The sequence below is a fragment of the Sander vitreus genome, chromosome 18 (assembly GCF_031162955.1).
Source record: "Sander vitreus isolate 19-12246 chromosome 18, sanVit1, whole genome shotgun sequence".
In the NCBI taxonomy this organism is placed as follows: Eukaryota; Metazoa; Chordata; class Actinopteri; order Perciformes; family Percidae; genus Sander; species Sander vitreus.
Genome location: NC_135872.1, coordinates 6,221,226 through 6,243,124, shown reverse-complemented (window position 1 = coordinate 6,243,124; position 21,899 = coordinate 6,221,226). Strand labels below are relative to the sequence as shown.

At 40.4% G+C, this 21,899-nt stretch overlaps 1 protein-coding gene across 1 annotated transcript in view; it reads left to right on the top strand.

Moving 5' to 3' along the window:
• The window catches only part of LOC144533806 (protein broad-minded-like), a 99,651-nt gene that overhangs the window by 48,266 nt on the left and 29,486 nt on the right, over window positions 1-21,899 (top strand). Inside the window, 5 exon segments of the mRNA XM_078275372.1 lie at window positions 7,863-7,985; window positions 10,425-10,533; window positions 12,120-12,213; window positions 12,287-12,412; window positions 20,950-21,033. Coding sequence (XP_078131498.1) covers window positions 7,863-7,985; window positions 10,425-10,533; window positions 12,120-12,213; window positions 12,287-12,412; window positions 20,950-21,033 — 536 coding nt within the window.

Genomic DNA, 21,899 nt, shown 5'->3' with positions numbered 1-21,899 from the left:
GCATAAATGTCAGTGAAGCTCTGCAGTAAACAACAGGATTCAGTTCATCACAGTGTTGAATTATAAAGAGACTGGTTTTGCTACCTCAATTTATTTTTATGCGATTGTCTACAAGGCAGCAGAAAGATTCCCTCCTGAAATTCAAGGCAAACTGCTTTGTTATTACAAAAAGATAAAATGACTACATGATTAAAAAGCATGACCATTGACCCCACACTGGTCTACCTCAGGGTCAAACTATCACACGTTATGCTTTGGTCTTGTTTTTATTAATGTAGCTTAGAGATGCACCGATTACAACTTTCTAAGCCATTTCCGATTTTCTTTGAGTTAGGCCAGCCGATGCCGATTTTAGCCGATTCGATTTCATTTTGTCTAACCACTTTACAGCACACACAAATATTTATTTCCTATCTTTTCTTTAATAGAAAATGTTACATTTTGCATAGAACATTTTTTAAATAGATAATCGATCGCTATAAAATACAACTAATACTATACTATACTATAAATGACTCCTGGTATGGGAAATTCACACACATCCAAAGTGCAATGTTATGGAAGAACCATTTCCTTCTTTTCACATCCAATATCCAACAAAAAAACAAAACAAACAAAAAAAAATTTGATAAATTTAGCAAACTAGACTTCTGTATGTATGAAAACAGGGAAAACAGGTAATGGCAATAAAATAATATATAAATAACAAATAAAAATAAAATAAATATAGCCTTAATTCAGTATGAAGATATTTCTCAAAACACACACACAGGCCTGTTTGAACGTCAATAGTAACGTTACCTGAAAACAGCATGTAGGCATAGTTCCTTTTTTAGTAAGTTTGCTTTATGTGTGTCTGCCATATGTGGCATTGTAATTTAATCTTAAACAACGCTCAGTATCCATCCCTGTGCGGTCTCTTACCATTAAAGACGTTAAATTAAAATATAGGCTACTACGGGACGTAGACCTGAGCTATCCTACGCTCATGAACGCAGCATGACTGCACTTCACCACCACACCACTAGGCTATGTGAGCAAACTACATGGGCTACGATCGATTTGACAGCACTCGCAAGTCCAAAGAAGTCACCTTGCTTTTAGCTTGATGTGCTATTGAGGTAAATACCACCAACACATCTTAAATAAATAAATCTGTAGCCATCCTCTGCCATTCAGATCTCCGGAAAAGTTCCCAGATATTTTGAAACCCCTGTCAGCAATACAATGCAATCTCTGATGGTGGAATATTCAGTGAATAGGCTTCCTGACAACATCGCAGTGCAAATTCCAAAATTGTTTGTTTATTTCCACGGTTCAACACACAAGACGACACCCAGGTGTTGTTATCACTACGTGTACATTATAAGACTAGAACATAGTTTGGCTGTGCAATGGCTTTATTCATTTCTGCCAGTTAGTGCATTTTCCCTTTTGTATAAGTTAAAGACTACACGCATTATTGTGTTTGACACTGAGGATATCTGAGACGGTGGTCTGCTTCAAATGACTTACGTTTTATTTCATTGTGAAATTGAGAATGACACTCAGACTAAATCGTTTAGTGAAATGAAATATGGACTATTACAATCAATAATATGTTGAAAAATCTATGTTGTATAAAATCTCTGTCTGTTGTGTGCGTGTGTCAAGATAATAGCCTAGGCCTACCGTGCGCATATACTGCGCAAAAGCGCCACTCGCGCCCAGACTATTTAATTGTATAGCCTTGTTAGGCTATGTGCAGGGTGTGCCAACTTTTTTTTATGAGATGGAGAGAGACCCCCTTAAAGACAAAAAGATAATTCAAGCACTGAGCTGATGGAGCTGATGGAGCGGCAGTGCGCCGCTGCTACATGCATACAGCGGAAACCCTGCATGTGCACGTGTGGTGTTGCTGTTGCACAATGTAAATCATGCGACGCCCGAGTGCATTTGACCGGCATAAAATCAGCATATGTCAGACTGACCGGCAGGTCGCCGGTCATGGCCAATGACCTGAAAATCGGCCAATTTCGGTCACCGGCCGGTCAGTCGGTACATCTCTAATGTAGCTGCGATAGTAAAGTTTTTTTTAGCAGTTTTTGTACTTTAATGAAGCAGGAGCACCTGCTCTTCCTCCATTGTGATATTATTTTTTGTTTATTTGACACTGAATCATCTGTATTAAACGTTACGAGTAGCACTAAATAAACATTAGGTTTGAGTCTCTGAAAACCTCTGCAGATACCACAGATACTCTTACCAGATGCTTGGTATCACAGATTTAGCATTTTGCATATTTTTGTATTTTCCACTGAGACATAAAGGGCTGTCTGATTCTGTTCTTTGTGTTTAAATCACTGATGAATAGATAACACAACATACCCAGGTAGGACCAAAAAAAAGATGTTCTGAGCTAAATATTAATAGTATTCATCATGTTTAAAACTTGAATATAAATCTCATGTAAGCTTGTGTGATTACATGACCACAGTAGACGGGGGGGGAGTCAGGGCACTCTGCCTAAATAATTAGCACAGGTGTCGATCTATCACGTTAGCCGCATAACGAACTATAGAACTATAGATACCAGGTCCATGTTTATAAAAGATCATTTAGTTGTGAGAATATGCTCATTCTTAGTATTTGCATACTTGTTCCCTGCCACTAAGTTTTGTACTGAAGGTGTTTTCGTGCTTGTTGAAATTACAAGTCTGGCGTTATTCTATATTTCTCATATTGCATATTCAAGTCTCTCAATACTTTTTGACTTTCACATGGCACTAAGCTCCGAGAGCTTCAAGACCATTGGTTTACTGTGTTTTTAATAGTTTTTGGACAACAATGAAGCTCTATGGCACAGAGGAATATGATATATCAAGCTTCAGATACACAGACAATACTTGTCAGTATGATCAGTTCACTGTTTTTTAATTGGATTTGTTGACAATAACAAAATATAGAATATTGCAATCCCTGTCTCAAAGCAGCCATCAGAATGAAATCTCAGGAGCTGGTTTGAACTATTGCAATTTTAATGAAATTGCAATTGGCTCTGAGTTGGAAACCAGCCTTGGACTATACTCCAGCAGTATGTCAAAACGTCTTTATAGGCTTTAAATATTTTCTAACATATTGATCGCAGGTTTAGTCACTAGCACCACTCTCAAGCATTCCTGAAGTCCAGCCCTCTTGGGAAAAAAAAAAAAAAAAAAGTCGCCAAAATGTCCACCCCTCTTGATCTTCGCACGCTAATGAGAGCTAACACCCCTGAGCCCTTTTCCTTGTTGCTAAAAGCCTCTTTGTTGTCATGGCAACTACCACCCTTTGCCCATGTTTTCCCCTCTCTGAATTGTTTGGATGCCTTTATTCTTCTCTCTCTGCTGTTGGTGGCTCTGAACACATTAAGTGTGTGTGCTTGTGTAGAGCGTCACACATTTTAACCTTTTTAACTAGCAGCAAAAACTCCACTAAGCACTACAGTTATGATTATGGTCATGCTACATTAAAAAAATATGACAGGAATAGGACAAGGAAGGAGACACACATAACACATCTTGTTGACACTGACCACCTGTTTTATTAGGGCCGGGAATAAATAGATATTTAGTTTTATTATGTGGCGATGAACAAGTTACATGTGAAAGCACCCTAAAATGGACAACAAAGTGGAAGCGATTACTTGTTTTGTTTCATGCTGACAGATTAAAAAACTGAGATTACCTACAGTGTAGTAAAGAGTCATGGTGTTGTTGGAAGGTTTATGCAGTGTTGAGGCCCAAATGAGATCTAATTGATCTTTGCACATACACAGCCTTTGGGCTTTTCAGTCTGCTACCTGAATATGTGCAGATCATTAATTAAAGCAATTGTTTTCATTAGCAAAGATTGGTGTAGTTACTAGTTTTTGTCTCTTACTTGTGTCTCTTACAAATGACCCATGTCTGTTGGAGGAGCCAAACAGTGTTTTTATCCATTTCTGCTATTTCTGCTGTTGGGTACAGTATGTTACTGTAGGCCTCTGGAGCGCTCCCGAGAACATCCTGGGAAGCAAAGTTTGGCAGCAGTCTGTTTATAAAAATGATACCTTTTTGATTTACAACTTTCAAAAATAAATCAATAAAATAGCTGGAATGATGAGTGTTGACTGGTGTAATGATAAAAATGAACTATTTTTTTAAACTGATTAATCAATTAAGTCATTTTCTAAGCAAAAAGACCAAATGTTCAGCGCCTGTTCTGATTCTTTATGTCACGGCACAGGTAGTACTGGTACAATGTTTTGTTGTTAGGTCTGGGGCATTTAATTACAGCTATGATTTATGGCTGTATCAGCTATTAACAGGCCACTACATGCACTGAATCAAGCAACCAAGGCAGGTTGCTTGATCGGCAACATGTGACCATGATGTGAATATTTGATGATGTTTAGTGTTCCAGTAAGTCAGTAAACTGAATATTTTAAGCTCTGGGAAGTTGTGATGGGCATTGTATTTACTATTATTAGATGTTTATAGATCAAACAATTAATTGAGGAAATAATCAGCAGACAAATTGATAATGAGAATAATCATTAGTTGCACCGCTTGAATCAAAATTCCTAAAGGCAACATTCCCACTGATGTTTTCAAAAGGTTGCCAATGAATTGCTATTCAGAACAGCTAAACATTTTTAAAAGACCTCAGTCAGTCTTCACCCCAATTGATAAGCGAAGCCTATCAAGGAGACAAACTGGAAGCAGGGCTGGTTCTGTATTTCTTAGTTTCAAACCGAGAGAGGTCAGAAGGCCTGACAGACTCTCAGCCTCTTGCTGTGCTGCTGTCAGAAAGAGTGAGTAGAGCTGTCAGTCAGACAGGAGTCCAAGCAACTGCCCAGCACATCAGGAAAGGAAGCAGCTGCTTAAAAGGAGAGACGTTTCACAAGGACTTACACCCAAAACAGCATGTAGAGCTCAACACTACTACCTCTTATGTCAGTACAAGGACACACACTGTTGGGAATTGAAATGACATTTCGTAAAAGCCAGGATCACAGTTGTTTTAAACAGCCTTTTAAATGTGTAAAAATAACCCTGACATTTCTGTTCATTCCATTGTGCATGTGCTGTTTTGTAAGCCTTATTTTTTTACTTAAAAAAAATAAATAAATAAATATATATATATATATATATATATATATATATATATATATATATATATATATATATATATATATATAGTGTTAACTAATGGCAGTGATAAAGTAGATAGAAATCAACTTGGACATATTCATAAAACTGTACAAGAATACAGTAATATCATCTATCAAACTAATTTAAAGACTCGACCTTAAGCATCAGTATATCTGCAGAAAAGACCAAACGATGGTCTGAGACTGTTGTTGATTAAGATCAAACAGAAGCAGTTGAATCATCCTAAACTTTCTCTGTTGCTTTGTCTGTATTAGAGCTGCCCTCTTTCAGTCTATTGACTGACTAATGGGTTGTTATGGTTATGCTCTAGCTTCATGCACAGATATAAGAGTGGTATCGATCTTCTTCTTCGATCTACTTCTCAGCAAGAAAGCAAATGAGGCGTTTTACAAAATGTGAAATTATTATTCAAACCTAAAGTTCTGTGGTTCTGTAGTAGATTAAAAATGTTCTAATAAAAAAAAAAAAGAAAATCCGAAATAGACAGGGGAACATTTGGAAACATTCCCATATATATTCACTCTTCCTTATATCTGGCATATTCAAAAGTGAGACTATGTGTTAAATGAGAACAGCATAGTCCGGCTGACATCATTGACATGATTAGAAGACCTCTTTTTATAGATATCTGATATTTAAAAGACAAGTTTTTCCAAATTAATTTGAGGGGTAGAGCGCAGAGCAGGCAGACGATATTAGAATTAACTAGATTGTTTTGATTAATGCTTCCCACCGGGGACACACGCATTGGATCTTTCTAAATTCAGATTAGCTCTGGTGCTGATGGGAGGAGGTGGTGGGGACGTGAAATTTGCGTCTTGGGAAATGGGTTACCATCCTTGTTCCCTTGGGATTTTTATGCTTATTCCACCAAAAATTGTTACTAATAAAACTGTGACCAGCGGTAACACTGAAATTTAAAAAGTCACCAATGCGTGATCAAAAGATGTTATGAAGCTTTTCCTCTCTACAGGGGCCCGTTTCAGAAAGCAGGTTTAGTGAAAACTCTGAGTGTTTTAACCCTGAGATGACGGGAATTCTGGGTTTTCTGTTTTTAGAAAGGGAGGTTAATCAAACCTGAGAGAGAGGGGTAACTCCAGCCCGTTTCAGCAAGAGAGGTAACTTAACCTCAGAGTCAGTTACTATGGTAACTGAGTCTGTGAACCTAACCTGGTCGAGAGCAGGTTTTCTTCCTCGAGTTTCTCTGTCTCCTCCCTCTGACACAGCTCTCTCATTTCCTCATTCATTCATTCAATCTGTATCAGGCACATTTTAGCGCAGTTTGTTATCTGCATGAATAAAAAAACTGTGTTGATTTATTAACCATGTTAGGCAGACTATATAAAACGTTTTTGTTCCAAACATGACCTTTCCTTGTGTCGACGATCCCGTTGATGAAGAAGCTGTATTACTTCGCAGGGAGTTAAACATAAGTCGGTAGATGATATTGAGGCCCCGACTATAGATGTATTTTCATTTCCAGATAACTACCTTTTTGAGAGGTATCGTTTTTCTTCCCAGTCTATCAGTTATGTAGCCTACATAACCTTATCCGTCCTCATATCCCTAATGTCACCCATCGTGGACATGCTCTACATCATTTGTGTCGCATTACGTTTTTTTTTGCAAACGGCAGTTTTCTTTGATGCGCAGCATATTAGTAAAGCCACTGTATAGCAAAGCGGCGTCAGAAGAAGGTGACTCGCTCTGAAACGTGTTTTAAACGTTTGTTTAGAGTTCCCTGGACACAAACCAGTCAGAGACATTAAAAAGAAATAAATGATTGTAAATCATAATTCTGTTAATGATGGTGCTGCAACCTCAGAATGGGATAATTTACTTTTTCACACCATTCCAGTTTTCACCAGTAATATTATAGGTTACCTGTGATTAAATATGAAATTAATACACTATATTAGAGCTTACGCATTTACTCTAGCAGCAATTTTCTCCCACACCAATTCTCGCTATTTTACAGCAGCCACTTTTTTTTTATAACTAAATACATTCAAACTCGCTGTTTGTGCGCATGAGTATTTCCGCCGACCAGTTTGTTTGTGGTTGTTACCATGGTGAATCGTAGTATCATTGCTCCATTCATGCTGCCTTTTTATTGTGGTGGTGCACGCGCTTAGCTCAGAGTCAACCTACTCCGAGTTGATTGAACCAACTCAAATCAGCTGTTCTGGAACCGAAAACTCAGTTTCCCATCTCAGGGTAAATCAACTCAGAGTTCAGGGTTAGACTCAGAGTTAGTTAAACCTCCTTCCTGAAATGGGCCCCAGGTATTGGATCATAGAAAACACAGAGCGAAAACACACTGTAGCTTAGCAAAATGCTGCTGGAGCTCAGCCGCCTGCTTGAGCCTGGTGTCATTACCAGCAACTAGAAAATGAACCGTGAAGCTTTTCTGAAGGGGTTCCTACTTAACAAAGCTTACATTTGGCTGCGGCGAGCTGGTGAAAAACTGTGTTGACTGATCCAGCACTTGCAGCCATAGTACAATGCCAGGGGAAATGGACAACCAAAGTCCAAATGGGGTCTTTGTCTGCATGGTTTTACCCTGCAGTACAGTATGTACTACATTACAGTCTGAACTGCCCGGTGCTGCTGTTCTGCTACTTTTTCTCAAAATGCCAGCCCCCTCTGTATTTTTAATGTCTTGTTTGTTTATTTGTGTTGCTGCAGACTGCTCAGTGTGCTCTGCTGTAATCTGGACTCCTTTCTGCTGCTGGAGAGCCAGTACAACATCTGCTTCATGCTGCTGCAGAGCCAGCGGGAGAATGTCACTGAGCTGGACGCCGATGATGGGTATGAACCAACGACACATAGTTAAAAATGTATGGTTGGAAAGTTCTAATATTGTCGATTACTTAAACAGATCTGTCATGATGATCTATCATTAGTGTTATTAACAGAGTAGCATTATAGCCTTTTTATAACTTGCAAAACAATACAAAATACTTTTATTGAGACTTAACTTCTGCCATAAATCCCAAGTAATACATTCAAACATATTATCAGTCTTTTTTTATAGTCCTTGACATCTCAACCAACTTGTGTGATGGGAACAGCATCACTGAAATCAGAAAGTATTGAGAGACAAAACTGTTGTCTTAGTGGTTTTGGTCTTTTCATTAGTTGTCAATTAAAAAATATAGAGTAACACCAGTATTATAAATGCATTTAATGCAATATAATTTAAAAACAGAAAGGCTCTCTTCTCACTTAAGGAAATAGTTTAATGCTTTCTCTCAGAGAGTGGAATGAAAATTTGATTGCTGTGCATTAGCTATGGAGCCTGAGCCGGTTAGCTTAGCTTAGCATAACGCCTGAAAGCAGGGGGGAACGGCTAGCCTGGTTCAAAAGAGTTCAAAAAGACTCTCACTAACATTTCTAAAGCTCACTATTTAACATGTGGTGTCTGGTTTGTTTAGTCTGTAAACAAACAAAAATGTGAACAAAAAAGGAGCTACTTGCTAGAGCTATTTTTTCATAAACAGCAGTTTATCCATCCGCCCAGTAATTCTGTGCAGCGTCCCGGGTCAGTCAGTGGACGCATGTTTTGTAATAGGTCTCTGTAAAGGCACAATGATGCACAACCTGGCGTCCTCACTGTTACGACAAGACCTTGTGATGATTTTCAGAGTTACCGTGCCGCCAGTGTTTTCGTCAAGTGTTTGTCAAGGGACAGTTACAGCATCTTACTCCCCCTAATCAAATTTTGATTTGTTCTTAGCGAGCACACAGACGTTAGCTTGATATTGATCTCATTGTACGCTTGGAAAAAAAACTAATAAGTGTATTTCTGAAAAACTATTGTTTTAATATGCTTCCTGTACTTTGCCCTGGATATTGCCCTTATAGCTTTCCTAGAAAGTTCACTTTACTCCAGTCAGAGCTTAGCTGAACTAAGGGAAGTCAGATATTTAGACATTTAAATAGTTTCCACATTGAGCACACTCAACTTGCACACAGTCATTCTCTCTCTCGTTCAGTAAAGGCTCTTTGCTCCTCTGTACATCACCCTGATGTGACAGAGCACTTTCAAATGTAATCATTGCTCAGAATGAGAAATTGTTTGTGTGTTTGCCTTGTCACAAATAAAATGAAATAAATTCTAAAAAGTGGGTGTTCAAGAGTCCCTCTCTCTTGGTAGTGGCTGGCAGAGCTATGGCTATTGGTTATCAATGGAAATGGCCCTGAAATGCCAACTCACATTGTATGTCTGAGTCTTGACTCAATGTTTGGAGATTGATGACTTTGAAATGAAATTGAATTGAAATGTCTTCGTGCCCTCTGTTTCCCCCTGCTCCCATTATCATTGCAGACATCATTATCTCTTTTTTCTTTTTACCCTCTTCTTGTCTTCCTCTTTTCACTCCTGTTAATGTTTATTTATTTTAATTTTTTTGGCATCAGATTTTTGATTTGCCCTACTTTTTGTTGTCATTCATTTTCCCTAATGTTTTTTTTTTTCTTTTTTTTAAATTAGTTCCTGCTCTGACCTTTTTAATATCCGTGAAACCCAAAGCAGTTTATACATTTTATTTGACCACAGCTGTTTGAGCTTCGAGTTACAGTATATATCATACACAAAAAAAATTATGCAAATTACATTTTGTGGCAATTGCCCATTGGAAAGAGCACTGTAAAAATAAATACTCTCCTTTATTACCAAATTCAAGTCCAAATTGCTTCAGTTATAAGTACCATCCACCAAGGCTGACACCATTCCACCATAAAGTGCCTTTATAATTTGAATATTCTCTGATCTTATTTAAAATTCTAACATTGAAACCCTTCTCCCCATTTGTTTTCTTACTGTGCTTTGCAGTAATGATAGTCACTCAGAGGCTTCAAATTGTGCACAAAGTCTTTTAGAAGACTTTTCAAAGAAAGTTATCTGAGCTCCAATAAACTGGGGGAGGTTTTGAAGTGTTAGTGAATTGGCTGGCATATTAATTGGCATGACCTTGTCTTCCCAAACATATTCCAAGAAAATGCGATTTACATGTTTTGTGTTGTACATATGCATATCGAGTCCTTTCCTTTAACCTTTTCTTTTTCTTTAAATGTCTTTCTCATTTGATCATCTTGCAGACATGCAATAGCACAGAAGTCTCTGTGCATTTCATTAAGGCCTAAGTCCTTTGTAACTTTTTATTTTTTTACTTTGGTTCCTTTTGCACCACCTCTTCCACTTCCATCTTTGTTTAATCCCCTATCATGTCTGTTAAACATTCCCAGGGAGTTCATAATCGACAACTTATCAGTGGAGCGGAATCACGTGCTGGTTCGTGTTAGTGTGGTGGGAGGTCCGTCTGAGAGGAAGCTTCCTCCACGAGCACTGCAAGAGGTCAGCTATACTCTACTTTTTATTGGTACAATCGATGGTTCCTTTCTACCTCACAGTTTTTGGCGAGTCAAATCGTTTTTTTGTACAAAAGAAAAAGTGTGTTTTATCCATTGGGGTTGAAGTCAACTAGTGAAGTGGGCTATACAACCACCACAGCAGTAGCGTTTCTGTGAGGCTGTGGTGGACAGATATTTTGTAGAAATGCCAGTGCCCAAAGAATCCTTACAACTATCCTTTTTGGTGAAATGTTGTTTTCCTAGGTAAGTATTGTTTACGGAACACTTCACTACTGGTGGTTTCTTTGGATAGCACCACAGACCGATACAAGCCTACATCACTGTTTATTGGACATTTGGACAACTGTGATTGCTTTTCATTACATTGTTTCACAGTGCCTAATTGTTTTTGTATATTTTAAATATTCTGGTCTGATCATTGCCACTGATTAAAGTGACTAAATCTTTGTTTAATCTGCCATTTCATTATTCTTTAATCACAATATTATACAATTCTTCATTAACACAAACTCAGTCAGAGTTTGTGCTACTGGCTTCAGTCATTCTTTGCAGCTTTATTTACTCAGCATGTTTTGGGATATATATATAAATTATTGTTGCTTATGCTGAACACAAAACAGGAAACTAATTTACGCTGAGGTCAATAAAAGGATATCAAAGAGATTTCGAAAGGGGAGAGTGTAAATTAGTTTAGCGAGTGTTTCCATTGTGTTTCACAGGTTTCTTTTATTCATCTCTCCTGTCACTTGTACAGGGACCAGAAAGCTGTTAAATAAGTACTGATTTTGTGTGAAGTATCATTGTGTTAAAACAATGGTTATTCCTCATGGTGTCTTTCAGAATATATACCGTTACGTACCTCAAATCACATTGCATGCAGAATTATCTTCAACAGCAGCAGAGTCCTAAAAGCTGTATAAGAAAGGCGCCTCACCAACATACATGGCTCTGTTCATCTTTTTCTAACATTGTCAGCAGCACATCACCTGAGAGGCAGACTCAAATACCAGGGATAACGGGGATTATCATGAGCGGAAGGCACAGACAATTGGATAACCAGGCCTGCATTTAGAGCACCTTTTTTGGCAAGTCACAAGCTGAGCTATGATTCAAAAGTTATGGTTCTTCAGAACTAACACATGACGAGTGTAAGGAATGTAACACTAAATGACAGTGGGTTAAAAAGGAAGGAAGGGATTTAAAATAATATATTAAGGAGGAAAAAACTGATGGAATACAAATATAAACAAATACATGATTTGTTAAACTGCTAACAGCTCTGTGCTAAACAATTGCTCAGTAATTAATCATTTACGAGTCACTGTTTAACTGCACTACGTTGTTCATACTTTGAAATGTTTATGAATTACAAACAAATGCACCCTACATAATGACACATTAATATCCCAGCAAACTTATAAACAGCCATAACAAGTATGCAGTCAGAGCAGTGCAGAAATGAATAAAAGACAATAATGCAAATATGATGCATCTTGTCTGTAATAATTGCATTAGGGTGTAATGAGGTGGCCAAATGGTCAATTGGATCTCTTTATTTGTTCATTCCAGGGAGAAGATCCTTACCCCTGGCCCATGTTTTCAAGCTACCCTCTGCCTCCCTGCTACACTTTGGACCCACCAAAGATCCACCATAACTCACTGGGTAGGAAGAACGTTGATGAAGTTGACAATATGAACTGGTGGATTGTTGTGATTTTGCATCTATATTTTTACAGACTCTGAGATCAGTACATTCCTGGCGTCTTCTAAAGACTCAAAGAATGAGGAGAGCTGGATGGAGATCTGCCGGAGACAGTACTGCAAAGTCATGACCTCCAAACCCAACATCTTAACTGGAAAGGGTAAGCTAACCGCTACATAGCTAACACAGCATACATATTGATATTATATATATATATACACACACACACACACACACACACACACACACACACACACACACACAGTGGGGCAAAAAAGTATTTAGTCAGCCACCAATTGTGCAAGTTCTCCCACTTAAAAAGATGAGAGAGGCCTGTAATTTTCATCATAGGTACACTTCAACTATGAGAGACAAAATGAGAAAAAAAATCCAGAAAATCACATTGTAGGATTTTTAATGAATTTATTAGCAAATTCCTCAGGAAAAGAAGTATTTGGTCACCTACAAACAAAGATTTCTGGCTCTCACAGACCTGTAACTTCTTCTTTAAGAGGCTCCTCTGTCCTCCACTCGTTACCTGTATTAATGGCACCTGTTTGAACTTGTTATCAGTATAAAAGACACCGTTATTGTAAGGTTTGAGGTTATTGTCCACAACCTCAAACAGTCACACTCCAAACTCCACTATGGCCAAGACCAAAGAGCTGTCAAAGGACACCAGAAACAAAATTGTAGACCTGCACCAGGCTGGGAAGACTGAATCTGCAATAGGTAAGCAGCTTGGTGTGAAGAAATCAACTGTGGGAGCAATTCTAAGAAAATGGAAGACATATAAGACCACTAATAATCTCCCTCGATCCGGGGCTCCACGCAAGATCTCACCCCGTGGGGTCAAAATGATCACAAGAACGGTGAGCAAAAATCCCAGAACCACACGGGGGGGACCTAGTGAATGACCTGCAGAGAGCTGGGACCAAAGTAACAATGCTACCATCAGTAACACACTATGCCGCCAGGGACTCAAATCCTGCAGTGCCAGACGTGTCCCCCTGCTTAAGCCAGTACATGTCCAGGCCCGTCTGGAGTTTGCTAGAGAGCATTTGGATGATCAGAAGGGGATTGGGAGAATGTCATATGGTCAGATGAAACCAAAATAGAACTTTTTTGGTAAAAACTCAACTCGTCGTGTTTGGAGGGAAAGAATGCTGAGTTGCATCCAAAGAACACCATACCTACTGTGAAGCATGGGGGTGGAAACATCATGCTTTGGGGCTGTTTTTCTGCAAAGGGACCAGGACGACTGATCCGTGTAAAGGAAAGAATGAATGGGGCCATGTATCGTGAGATTTTGAGTGAAAACCTTCTTCCATCAGCAAGGGCATTGAAGATGAAACGTGGCTGGGTCTTTCAGCATGACAATAATCCCAAACACACCACCCGGGCAACGAAGGAGTGGCTTCGTAAGAAGCATTTCAAGGTCCTGGAGTGGCCTAGCCAGTCTCCAGATCTCAACCCCATAGAAAATCTTTGGAGGGAGTTGAAAGTCCGTGTTGCCCAGCGACAGCCCCAAAACATCACTGCTCTAGAGGAAATCTGCATGGAGGTATGGGCCAAAATACCAGCAACAGTGTGTGAAAACCTTGTGAAGGTTATATATATATATATATATATATATATACATACATACATACATACATACATACATACATACATACATACAAGATGGCGCCGCAGAATTGTGACCCGGTGTGTTTTGTGTTTTAACTTTGTTTCTTGCGATGGTACCCGTATCTCATTCACCAGTGAAGAGCTCGTGAACTTCAGGGGAACAACACCATCGGACTTATTTCCCACTTTTCTTCTCCCTTCACTGGAAATTTTGGACATTCCGGTCAAAGGTGGGCTCACCTTTGCTCACGCAGCGAAACATCGGAGGAGAGGGAAACGGGCCGGTGCGCTTGTGCGTCTCCGCCAGCGAGGATTCCGCACACCGTTCCCGGGAATATTCCTCTCTAACGTGTGCTCACTGCCCAACAAACTGGGACTTTTCTTCATCTGCTGTTTTGTGCTTCACGGAGACGTGGCTCTGTGGATTAACACCGGACTCTGCGCTGCAGCTGGCAGGCTTCAAGCTTTTCAGAGCGGACAGAGACACGGATCTCTCCGGCAAAACTAAAGGTGGAGGAATCTGTTTCTACATCAACAGCGGTTGGTGCAACGACGTGACAGTGATCCAGCAGCATTGTTCTCCTGACCTGGAATATTTCATCATAAACTGTAAGCCTTTTTATTCACCCCGTGAGTTCCACTCATTCATTCTGGTCGGTGTTTACATCTCACCGCAGGCCAACGTGCAGCACGCACAGCGCATGCTCGCCGACCCGATACTGTGTGTGGAGTGGACCAACCCGGACTCCCTAGTTATTGTCCTTGGTGACTTTAATAAAGGGAACCTCACTCATGAACTCCCTAAATATAGACAGCATATTAAATGCCCGACCAGAGAGGAGAACATTCTGGATCACTGTTACACCACAGTCAGGGATGCTTATCACGCCGTCCCCCGTGCTGCACTGGGTTTCTCTGACCACGTAATGGTTCACCTGATCCCCGCCTACCGGCAGAAACTAAAGCTCTGCAAACCTGTAGTGAGGACATCAAGGAAGTGGACCAGTGAGGCTGTGGAGGATCTCCAGTCGTGTTTGGATTCTACTGACTGGGATGTGTTCAGGACTGCTACCAACAGTCTGGATGAGTACACAGAGGCTGTGACGTCATACATCAGCTTCTGTGAGGACTGCTGTGTTCCATCAAGCACCAGGGTGAGTTACAACAATGACAAACCCTGGTTCACAGCCAAACTCAGAAGGTTAAGGCTGACCAAGGAAGAGGCGTTCAGGAGTGGGGACAAAGACAGATTTAAAGAGTCGAAGTACAAGTTTAGCAAGGGCAGTGAAGGAGGCTAAAGCGACGGTACTCTGAAGCTCCAACGCCAGTTCTCAGCAAACGACTCTGCAGGCACTGTCTGGAAAGGACTTGGGCAGATCACCACCTATAAGCTCAAAACACTCCTTCAATGGCCAACACCTGGCCAACGACCTGAGCGAGTTCTACTGTCGATTTGAAAGACAAACGGACAGTCCTGACACCATCCCCCACGACACCTCCCTACAGCTACAGCCACTGTGCTTCACCTCCACCTCCCCCCCCCCAGCAGGGTCCTGGGCCTCCCCCACCAATGCCCTCCATAAAGGTCCCCCCTCAACCCCCCCACCCACCTCAGTGACGACTCTCTCCATCCATGAGAGGGACGTCAACAGACTCTTTAGGAGACAGAACCCCAGGAAAGCTGCTGGACCGGATGCTGTCTCCCCATCCAGCTTGAAGCACTTTGCTGATCAGCTGTCTCCAGTGTTCAGACATTTTCAACACCTCACTGGAGACATGCCACGTGCCAGCCTGCTTCAAAACCTCAACCATTATCCCTGTCCCCAAGAAGCCAAGGACCACAGGACTTAATGACTTCAGACCCGTCGTCCTGACCTCTGTGGTTATGAAGTCCTTTGAGCGCCTTGTGCTTTCACACCTCAAAGCCATCACTGACCCCCTCCTGGACTCCCTGCAGTTTGCCTACAGATCCAATAGGTCTGTAGACGATGCAGTCAACCTGGCCCTCCACTACATCCTTCGGCACCTGGACTCCGCAGGAACCTACGCCAGGATCCTGTTTGTGGACTTCAGCTCTGCCTTTAACACCATCATCCGACTCTGCTCCAGGAGAAACTCTCCCAGCTAAGCGTGCCTGACTCCACCTGCAGGTGGATCACTGACTTCCTGTCTGACAGGAAGCAGCATGTGAAGCTGGGGAAACACGTCTCCGACTCACAGTCCATCAGCACCGGATCGCCCCAGGGCTGTGTTCTTTTCCCCCCTGCTCTTCTCCCTGTACACCAACAGCTGCACCTCTAGTCACCAGTCTGTCAAGCTTCTGAAGTTTGCGGACAACACCTCCCTCATCGGACTCATCTCTGATGGTGACGAGTCCGCCTACAGGTGGGAGGCTGACCACCTGGTGACCTGGTGCAAGCAAAACAATCTAGAGCTCAACGCTCTAAAGACAGTAGAGATGGTTGTGGACTTCAGAAAGAACCCAGCCCCACCTGCCCCCATCACCCTCTGTGGCTCCACAATTGACACTGTGGAGTCTTTCCGCTTCCTGGGAACTACCATCTCCCAGGACCTCAAGTGGGAGCTGAACATCAACTCCCTCGTGAAGAAAGCACAACAGAGGATGTACTTCCAGCAGCTGAAGAAATTCAACCTACCAAAGACAATGATGGTGCACTTCTACACAGCCATCATTGAGTCCATCCTCACATCCTCCATCACCATCTGGTACGCTGCTAGCACAGCCAAGGACAAGGGCAGACTGCAGCATGTCATTCGGTCAGCAGAGAAGGTGATTGGCTGCAATCTGCCGCCGCTCCAGGACCTATACGCCACGAGGGCTCTGAAGCGTGCTGGAAAGATTGTGGCCACCCCCTCCCACCCCGGACACAAACTCTTTGAGCCACTCCCCTCTGGCAGGAGGCTGAGGTCCATCAGGACCAAAACCTCACGTCACATGAACAGCTTCTTCCCCTCCGCCACTAGCCTTATTAACAAGGCCCCGAAACCACCCTGACACTCCACCTTCATGCCACTGTTCTCTCTCTGCTGTAATGCTCTTTATTTTTTATTTATATCTTTATTCTTTATTTTTAACTTAATACATACTGTGTAAATATACTTATACTTATATTGTTTGTACCTATACTTATATTGTTTAATATTCCATCTCTAAAGAATGTGTGACGTGCACCAACAACACCAAAACAAATTGTATGTGTTAAAAAACGTACTTGGCAATAAAACCCATTCTGATTCTGAAGACTTTTGAAAACGCTAACCCTAACCCTAACGTTAGCCTACCGCTAGCTAGTAGCTGGTTTAAACACGGTTACAATGCTGACAGCTAACGCTAAACGGTGTAAAGTTTGACTGTGTTTTACTGTAGAAAAAACAGTATTGACTGTGTAAGACTGTGTTTTACCGTCGGAGAAACAACACAGACGGTGCGTTCAATGAAACTGGTAAACTACAGCCTCGTGGTGCATTTGAAGTTATTGTAAATGTCCTTTTCCCATCTAATGGTTCAACAGCAATTTACTACTGAAATTAGTTATTGTTATACATTATTATTAAATCATTTCATTTTGACCATATGGCCTTAGCAATAAACAAGCCGTTCTTTAATGTCACCAACTGTTGTTTAGTACCCTTTTTTTTTTTTTTTTTTTTTTTACTTTCTTAAAAAGTATCGGTTCAGGCACCGTTAATTATGTATGCGATTAATTTCGATTAATTAATCACAGAGTATGTAATTAATTAGATTACATTTTTTAATCGATTGACAGGCCTAATATAAATATATATATAAATAAATATAAAAAATGTAACACATTACACACACACACACACACACACAACCTGTTGTAGAAAGAAGTGGCTGATCTTTAATGCAATATCTACATTATTTATATATTTTTATATATATATATATATATATATATATATATATATATATATATATATACATATACACACACACTCTTACGTCGGAGTAAATAGCTAAGATTCAAGGAGGACAAAAATAAATTTAAAATAAAAGAGGGCTGACAATCTTGTCATTAATGCATGCACTGTACAGTGATTGCTTCCTCTCATCAGCACACTGTTGAACTCTGTGAAAGCATCCACTCCCTGCTCTACGGTGCTCATTTAAGGCGTTTCACTGGAAGACCATGATCAAGATATATTATCTTTTAATCTTCCCTCTGCTGTCAAAGCGCTATTTAATTTGGCACACCATTAACAATGCAAAAGCTTTCATTCAACTTTTTAAGAAACATTCAAGTGAAGTGAAGTAAATTGTAGCATTTATAGGCTGACTACTAAATTAACCTACTTCCGAAGCAATTTAGTAAACATTTGCTAGCTCCACGTATGAAGACGCTGTGATTATCACTTGTGTCTTCGACAGGGTTCTACACAGCTGCAAGACAAAAATGATTAATTATACTATCTCTTCATCAAAGCACTCATGATTAGAATTGTTTGCATGTTCAATACCACACTATCTCATCAGCGTATTGATTGCTTAATTTGGTCTCTTCAACAGCATGTCATTGAGATGCATTCTTGTGCTCAGAGTCACTGGGTTGAATTGTGATGAGTGTGTTTTGTAATCTGGCTGCACTGCTGTGTATACATTTTTTTTATTTATTTATTTATTTTTTTTATAAACAGAAGCATTCATGGCTTTGTTGCATGCTAAGCAGTTGCAGGAACATTACTTCACTAACATCCGTTTTCACTTTAAACAAGTTTTTTTTATGCAGACTTTTGAATAACGGAGCGGAAAGAGGGGCTCTGAGAGTGCTACAGGAAACCTAAAGCAGAGTCAATGTAAAACTCCTTTTTATTTCAACGATAGGCTTATTCAATCATCACATATGTAATTGCCATTGTATGATAAATGCTTTTTTAAAACTCAGTTAATATTTTGGGATACAGCTTACCTTTCCTGGTGCTGCTTGAGAAGAGTCCTTTTCAAGTACAGGACCAGATAAGATGACATATATTCAGCTTAAAGTGTGTAATATGTTAAAGGATGACTGGGGGCAAGCCAAAGGCAAATGCTGGGTCGGAAGTGGCTATCAATGGTCATTAACTAGCAGTTTCACAAGTTTAAAAAGTACATCAAAATAGATAGATAATTTAATGCAGTACTTTAAAGGTCCAGTGTGTAACGTGTTTAGTTGTTCATTATCAAAATCTGTGTTGCCCGTTCACAAACTTCTACATACAGGACATACTGCGCCGCCTTTCGTGTTGTCGCTGTCACATGATAAACTCAGGTAAATTCAGTGTTAAATGTTCAGAATAGCCTACGAAATCGTGAATTATTTTCTAAATGAAGTCACGGTTAAGTTAGCGGGCATGGGAGGCATGAGACGGGAGGTCTCCAGGCTGCAGCCATACCCGACTCAGTATTTGAGTGTGGGACTGTGTTCGTTACCTGTTGCCCCTTCGTGACTGATATCGATGTCTGTCTTGCACACGGTGCAGAACGCGTGATGAGGTAGCCTGGACATGTGGATTCAAACTCATCTCTCCCGATAGCTGTCAAGAAATCGCTGTGTTTTTTTTTTTTGAGGTGGTTCAGCCATGGCATACAAGCCTATAGTTATCCGGCCATCCTAGCTTGCTTGAGGCACTGAATTGAATTAAACGTGCGAAGCATTTGGCTAGGAGGGGCAGGTGGGCGGAGGGTTAAAATGCAGCGCTCTGATTGGCCGAAAGCTTTTCACTCCAATTATCGTCATATAGATTGCATCGAAACTGAAACCGGCGAAATGAAAGATGCAACAATGCGTACCTAGAGAGCAGCGAATCGTAGCAAGCGTACTTAAGGGTCAAAATGCATGTCGAGTACGAAAAATGCGTACATGTTGGCAGGTCTGCCGTGGGTTTCATGAAATGCACTTTATGAATCTAAGTTATTACTACGTTGGTTGCTACAACAAACTCTTAATGCTTCGGCTCACGATACATCCAAGTAGGTTAAGTTACCGTATGCAACACTGGGAATACAGCGATGCATCTGTAACTTATTCTTTTATTGTAAATGAATGATTTTCTGTCTAAGCAAAACATTCATCGCAACTATATGACCTCCCCATAACGCTAATTCAGTAATCTACAGTGGGCAATACAGCACCGTAAAGAAAAGAGCTTTACGACAGCAGGTGTGGTAAAAACACTACTGCTTTTGTCCAAAGCGGCCGCTAGAATCAACACAAACTGAAAGTTGCATATAGCCACTTTAAGTAATGCAAATATGAAGTTAAATTAGTGATACTTACTGTGAAAGCAGGCTGCCAAATTGGTAAGCTACTTTATATATTAGAAAGAGTCAGTGGAGTGCAGTCAATGGCAAGGAATTCACACAGATACGTTTATTTCAAATACTCATTAAAGCAAACAATTAAGGTATAAAATAACATACTTTGTTGTTGTTGTAGAGTTGTATGATCTGTATTACCTTTACAAGAGGCCTCATCACTCAGTGTTGCCTCTTTATTTCCACAATTAGATCTTCAGTGACTGTGGGTGGTTTCTTTTGCGCGGCAGTATGATATGACACTAGAAGCAGTGTTGTAAGGGTTTACTCAGGGACAGTCGGGGGCAGTGAAGCTGTAAATAGATACGAGCGGCTGCATTTACAAAGTGTACTGGTGGTGTTATTGTACATGTGTTTTTGCAGCTGAACTATGATCCTGTCTGTGTCAGACACTCATCCTTCCTAGATTTAATGTCGCTTCATTTCTGAACTATCTATGACTAGTGACCCTTTTGGCCTTTCTTTTATGCAAATAACTCAGGATATTGCTACATTAAACATGCATACTGTGTATGGTTCACTGAAAATTATTTCCAAACCACTTAAACTGTAACTGGGCTGCCTAATAATGCATATAACAAGATGTTTTCCACATTCTATACAGTAAATGGTTGAAGTTAAGATTGTACTGTAGGCTAATGTACATTATTTACCTACAGTAATTGTATTTTCTCAAGGTTTATTTAAGTTGCACTAGCATACATTTAATATGTGTCTTTTTTTCTCCTCAGTGCTGGCTGACCTTCTGGAGATGGTTGTGGCCCATCTTTCTAACTCTGCCACAGACTGCTTCTTCTCTCCGGCACAGTACAAAGGTCAGTGGAGAAGAGCAATACATTCAGTTTTCTTCTTGACAATTTAGTCAAAGCAAAGGGTATTCTGTGGGTCAGTGAAGTAAGCCAGGATCCTTGTACACTGGACATAAATCTGTTTTTTCCCCTGTTCTTGTTACTTACTTTCTGGGTAAGCATTCAATAAAGTTCTTTGGGTAAAAGGAGCATTTAATAGTTCTATGTTTTTAGCCTATACATACACTGTAATTTACAATGTAGTCTGGCATGATCTTTATCTTTAATTCCACATTACATACACTTTACGTTGCTGTAGTTCTAATAGATGCATAAATACGTACAGTATATACTGTGCCAATGCCTTATTTTGGTGGAATATATTGCCACTGTCACTATGGGAATATGTTGTTGCGGCTGCCTGACCCGGTAAACCCAAATGTGCAGCAAGGGTGAACTGGGATTGTCTAGAAGAGGGCCCCAATTGAATGTCTAAGAATAGAACGCGTCCGTACAGAATCTAAAGCCCTCTGAGACAAATTTGTGATTTGTGGCTATATGAATGTATTTGACTTAACATGACTTGACCTTCAGGACTGTAGCCTGGGAGAAATAGTCCTTAGATTCTTAGGGAAGTTGTATGATCTGTATTACCTAATAGTCCTTAGGGAAATTCCTTAGAAAAGGGCCAGGCAATTTTCAGCAGGGGGATGAGACTGTTGACCTTCACTGGAGCAATGTTCGAGCTGCTACAAAGTTGGAATACTGTGGTGGATTGTTTTTGACCTCTCTGCTGGAGGTCACTGAGGTAGGCAAAAAGCTCAACAGTGCCAGGAACCAGATGCACCAGCAAGTTATAAAAGTTAGCCTACTTCTAACATTAGTGTTTCTCA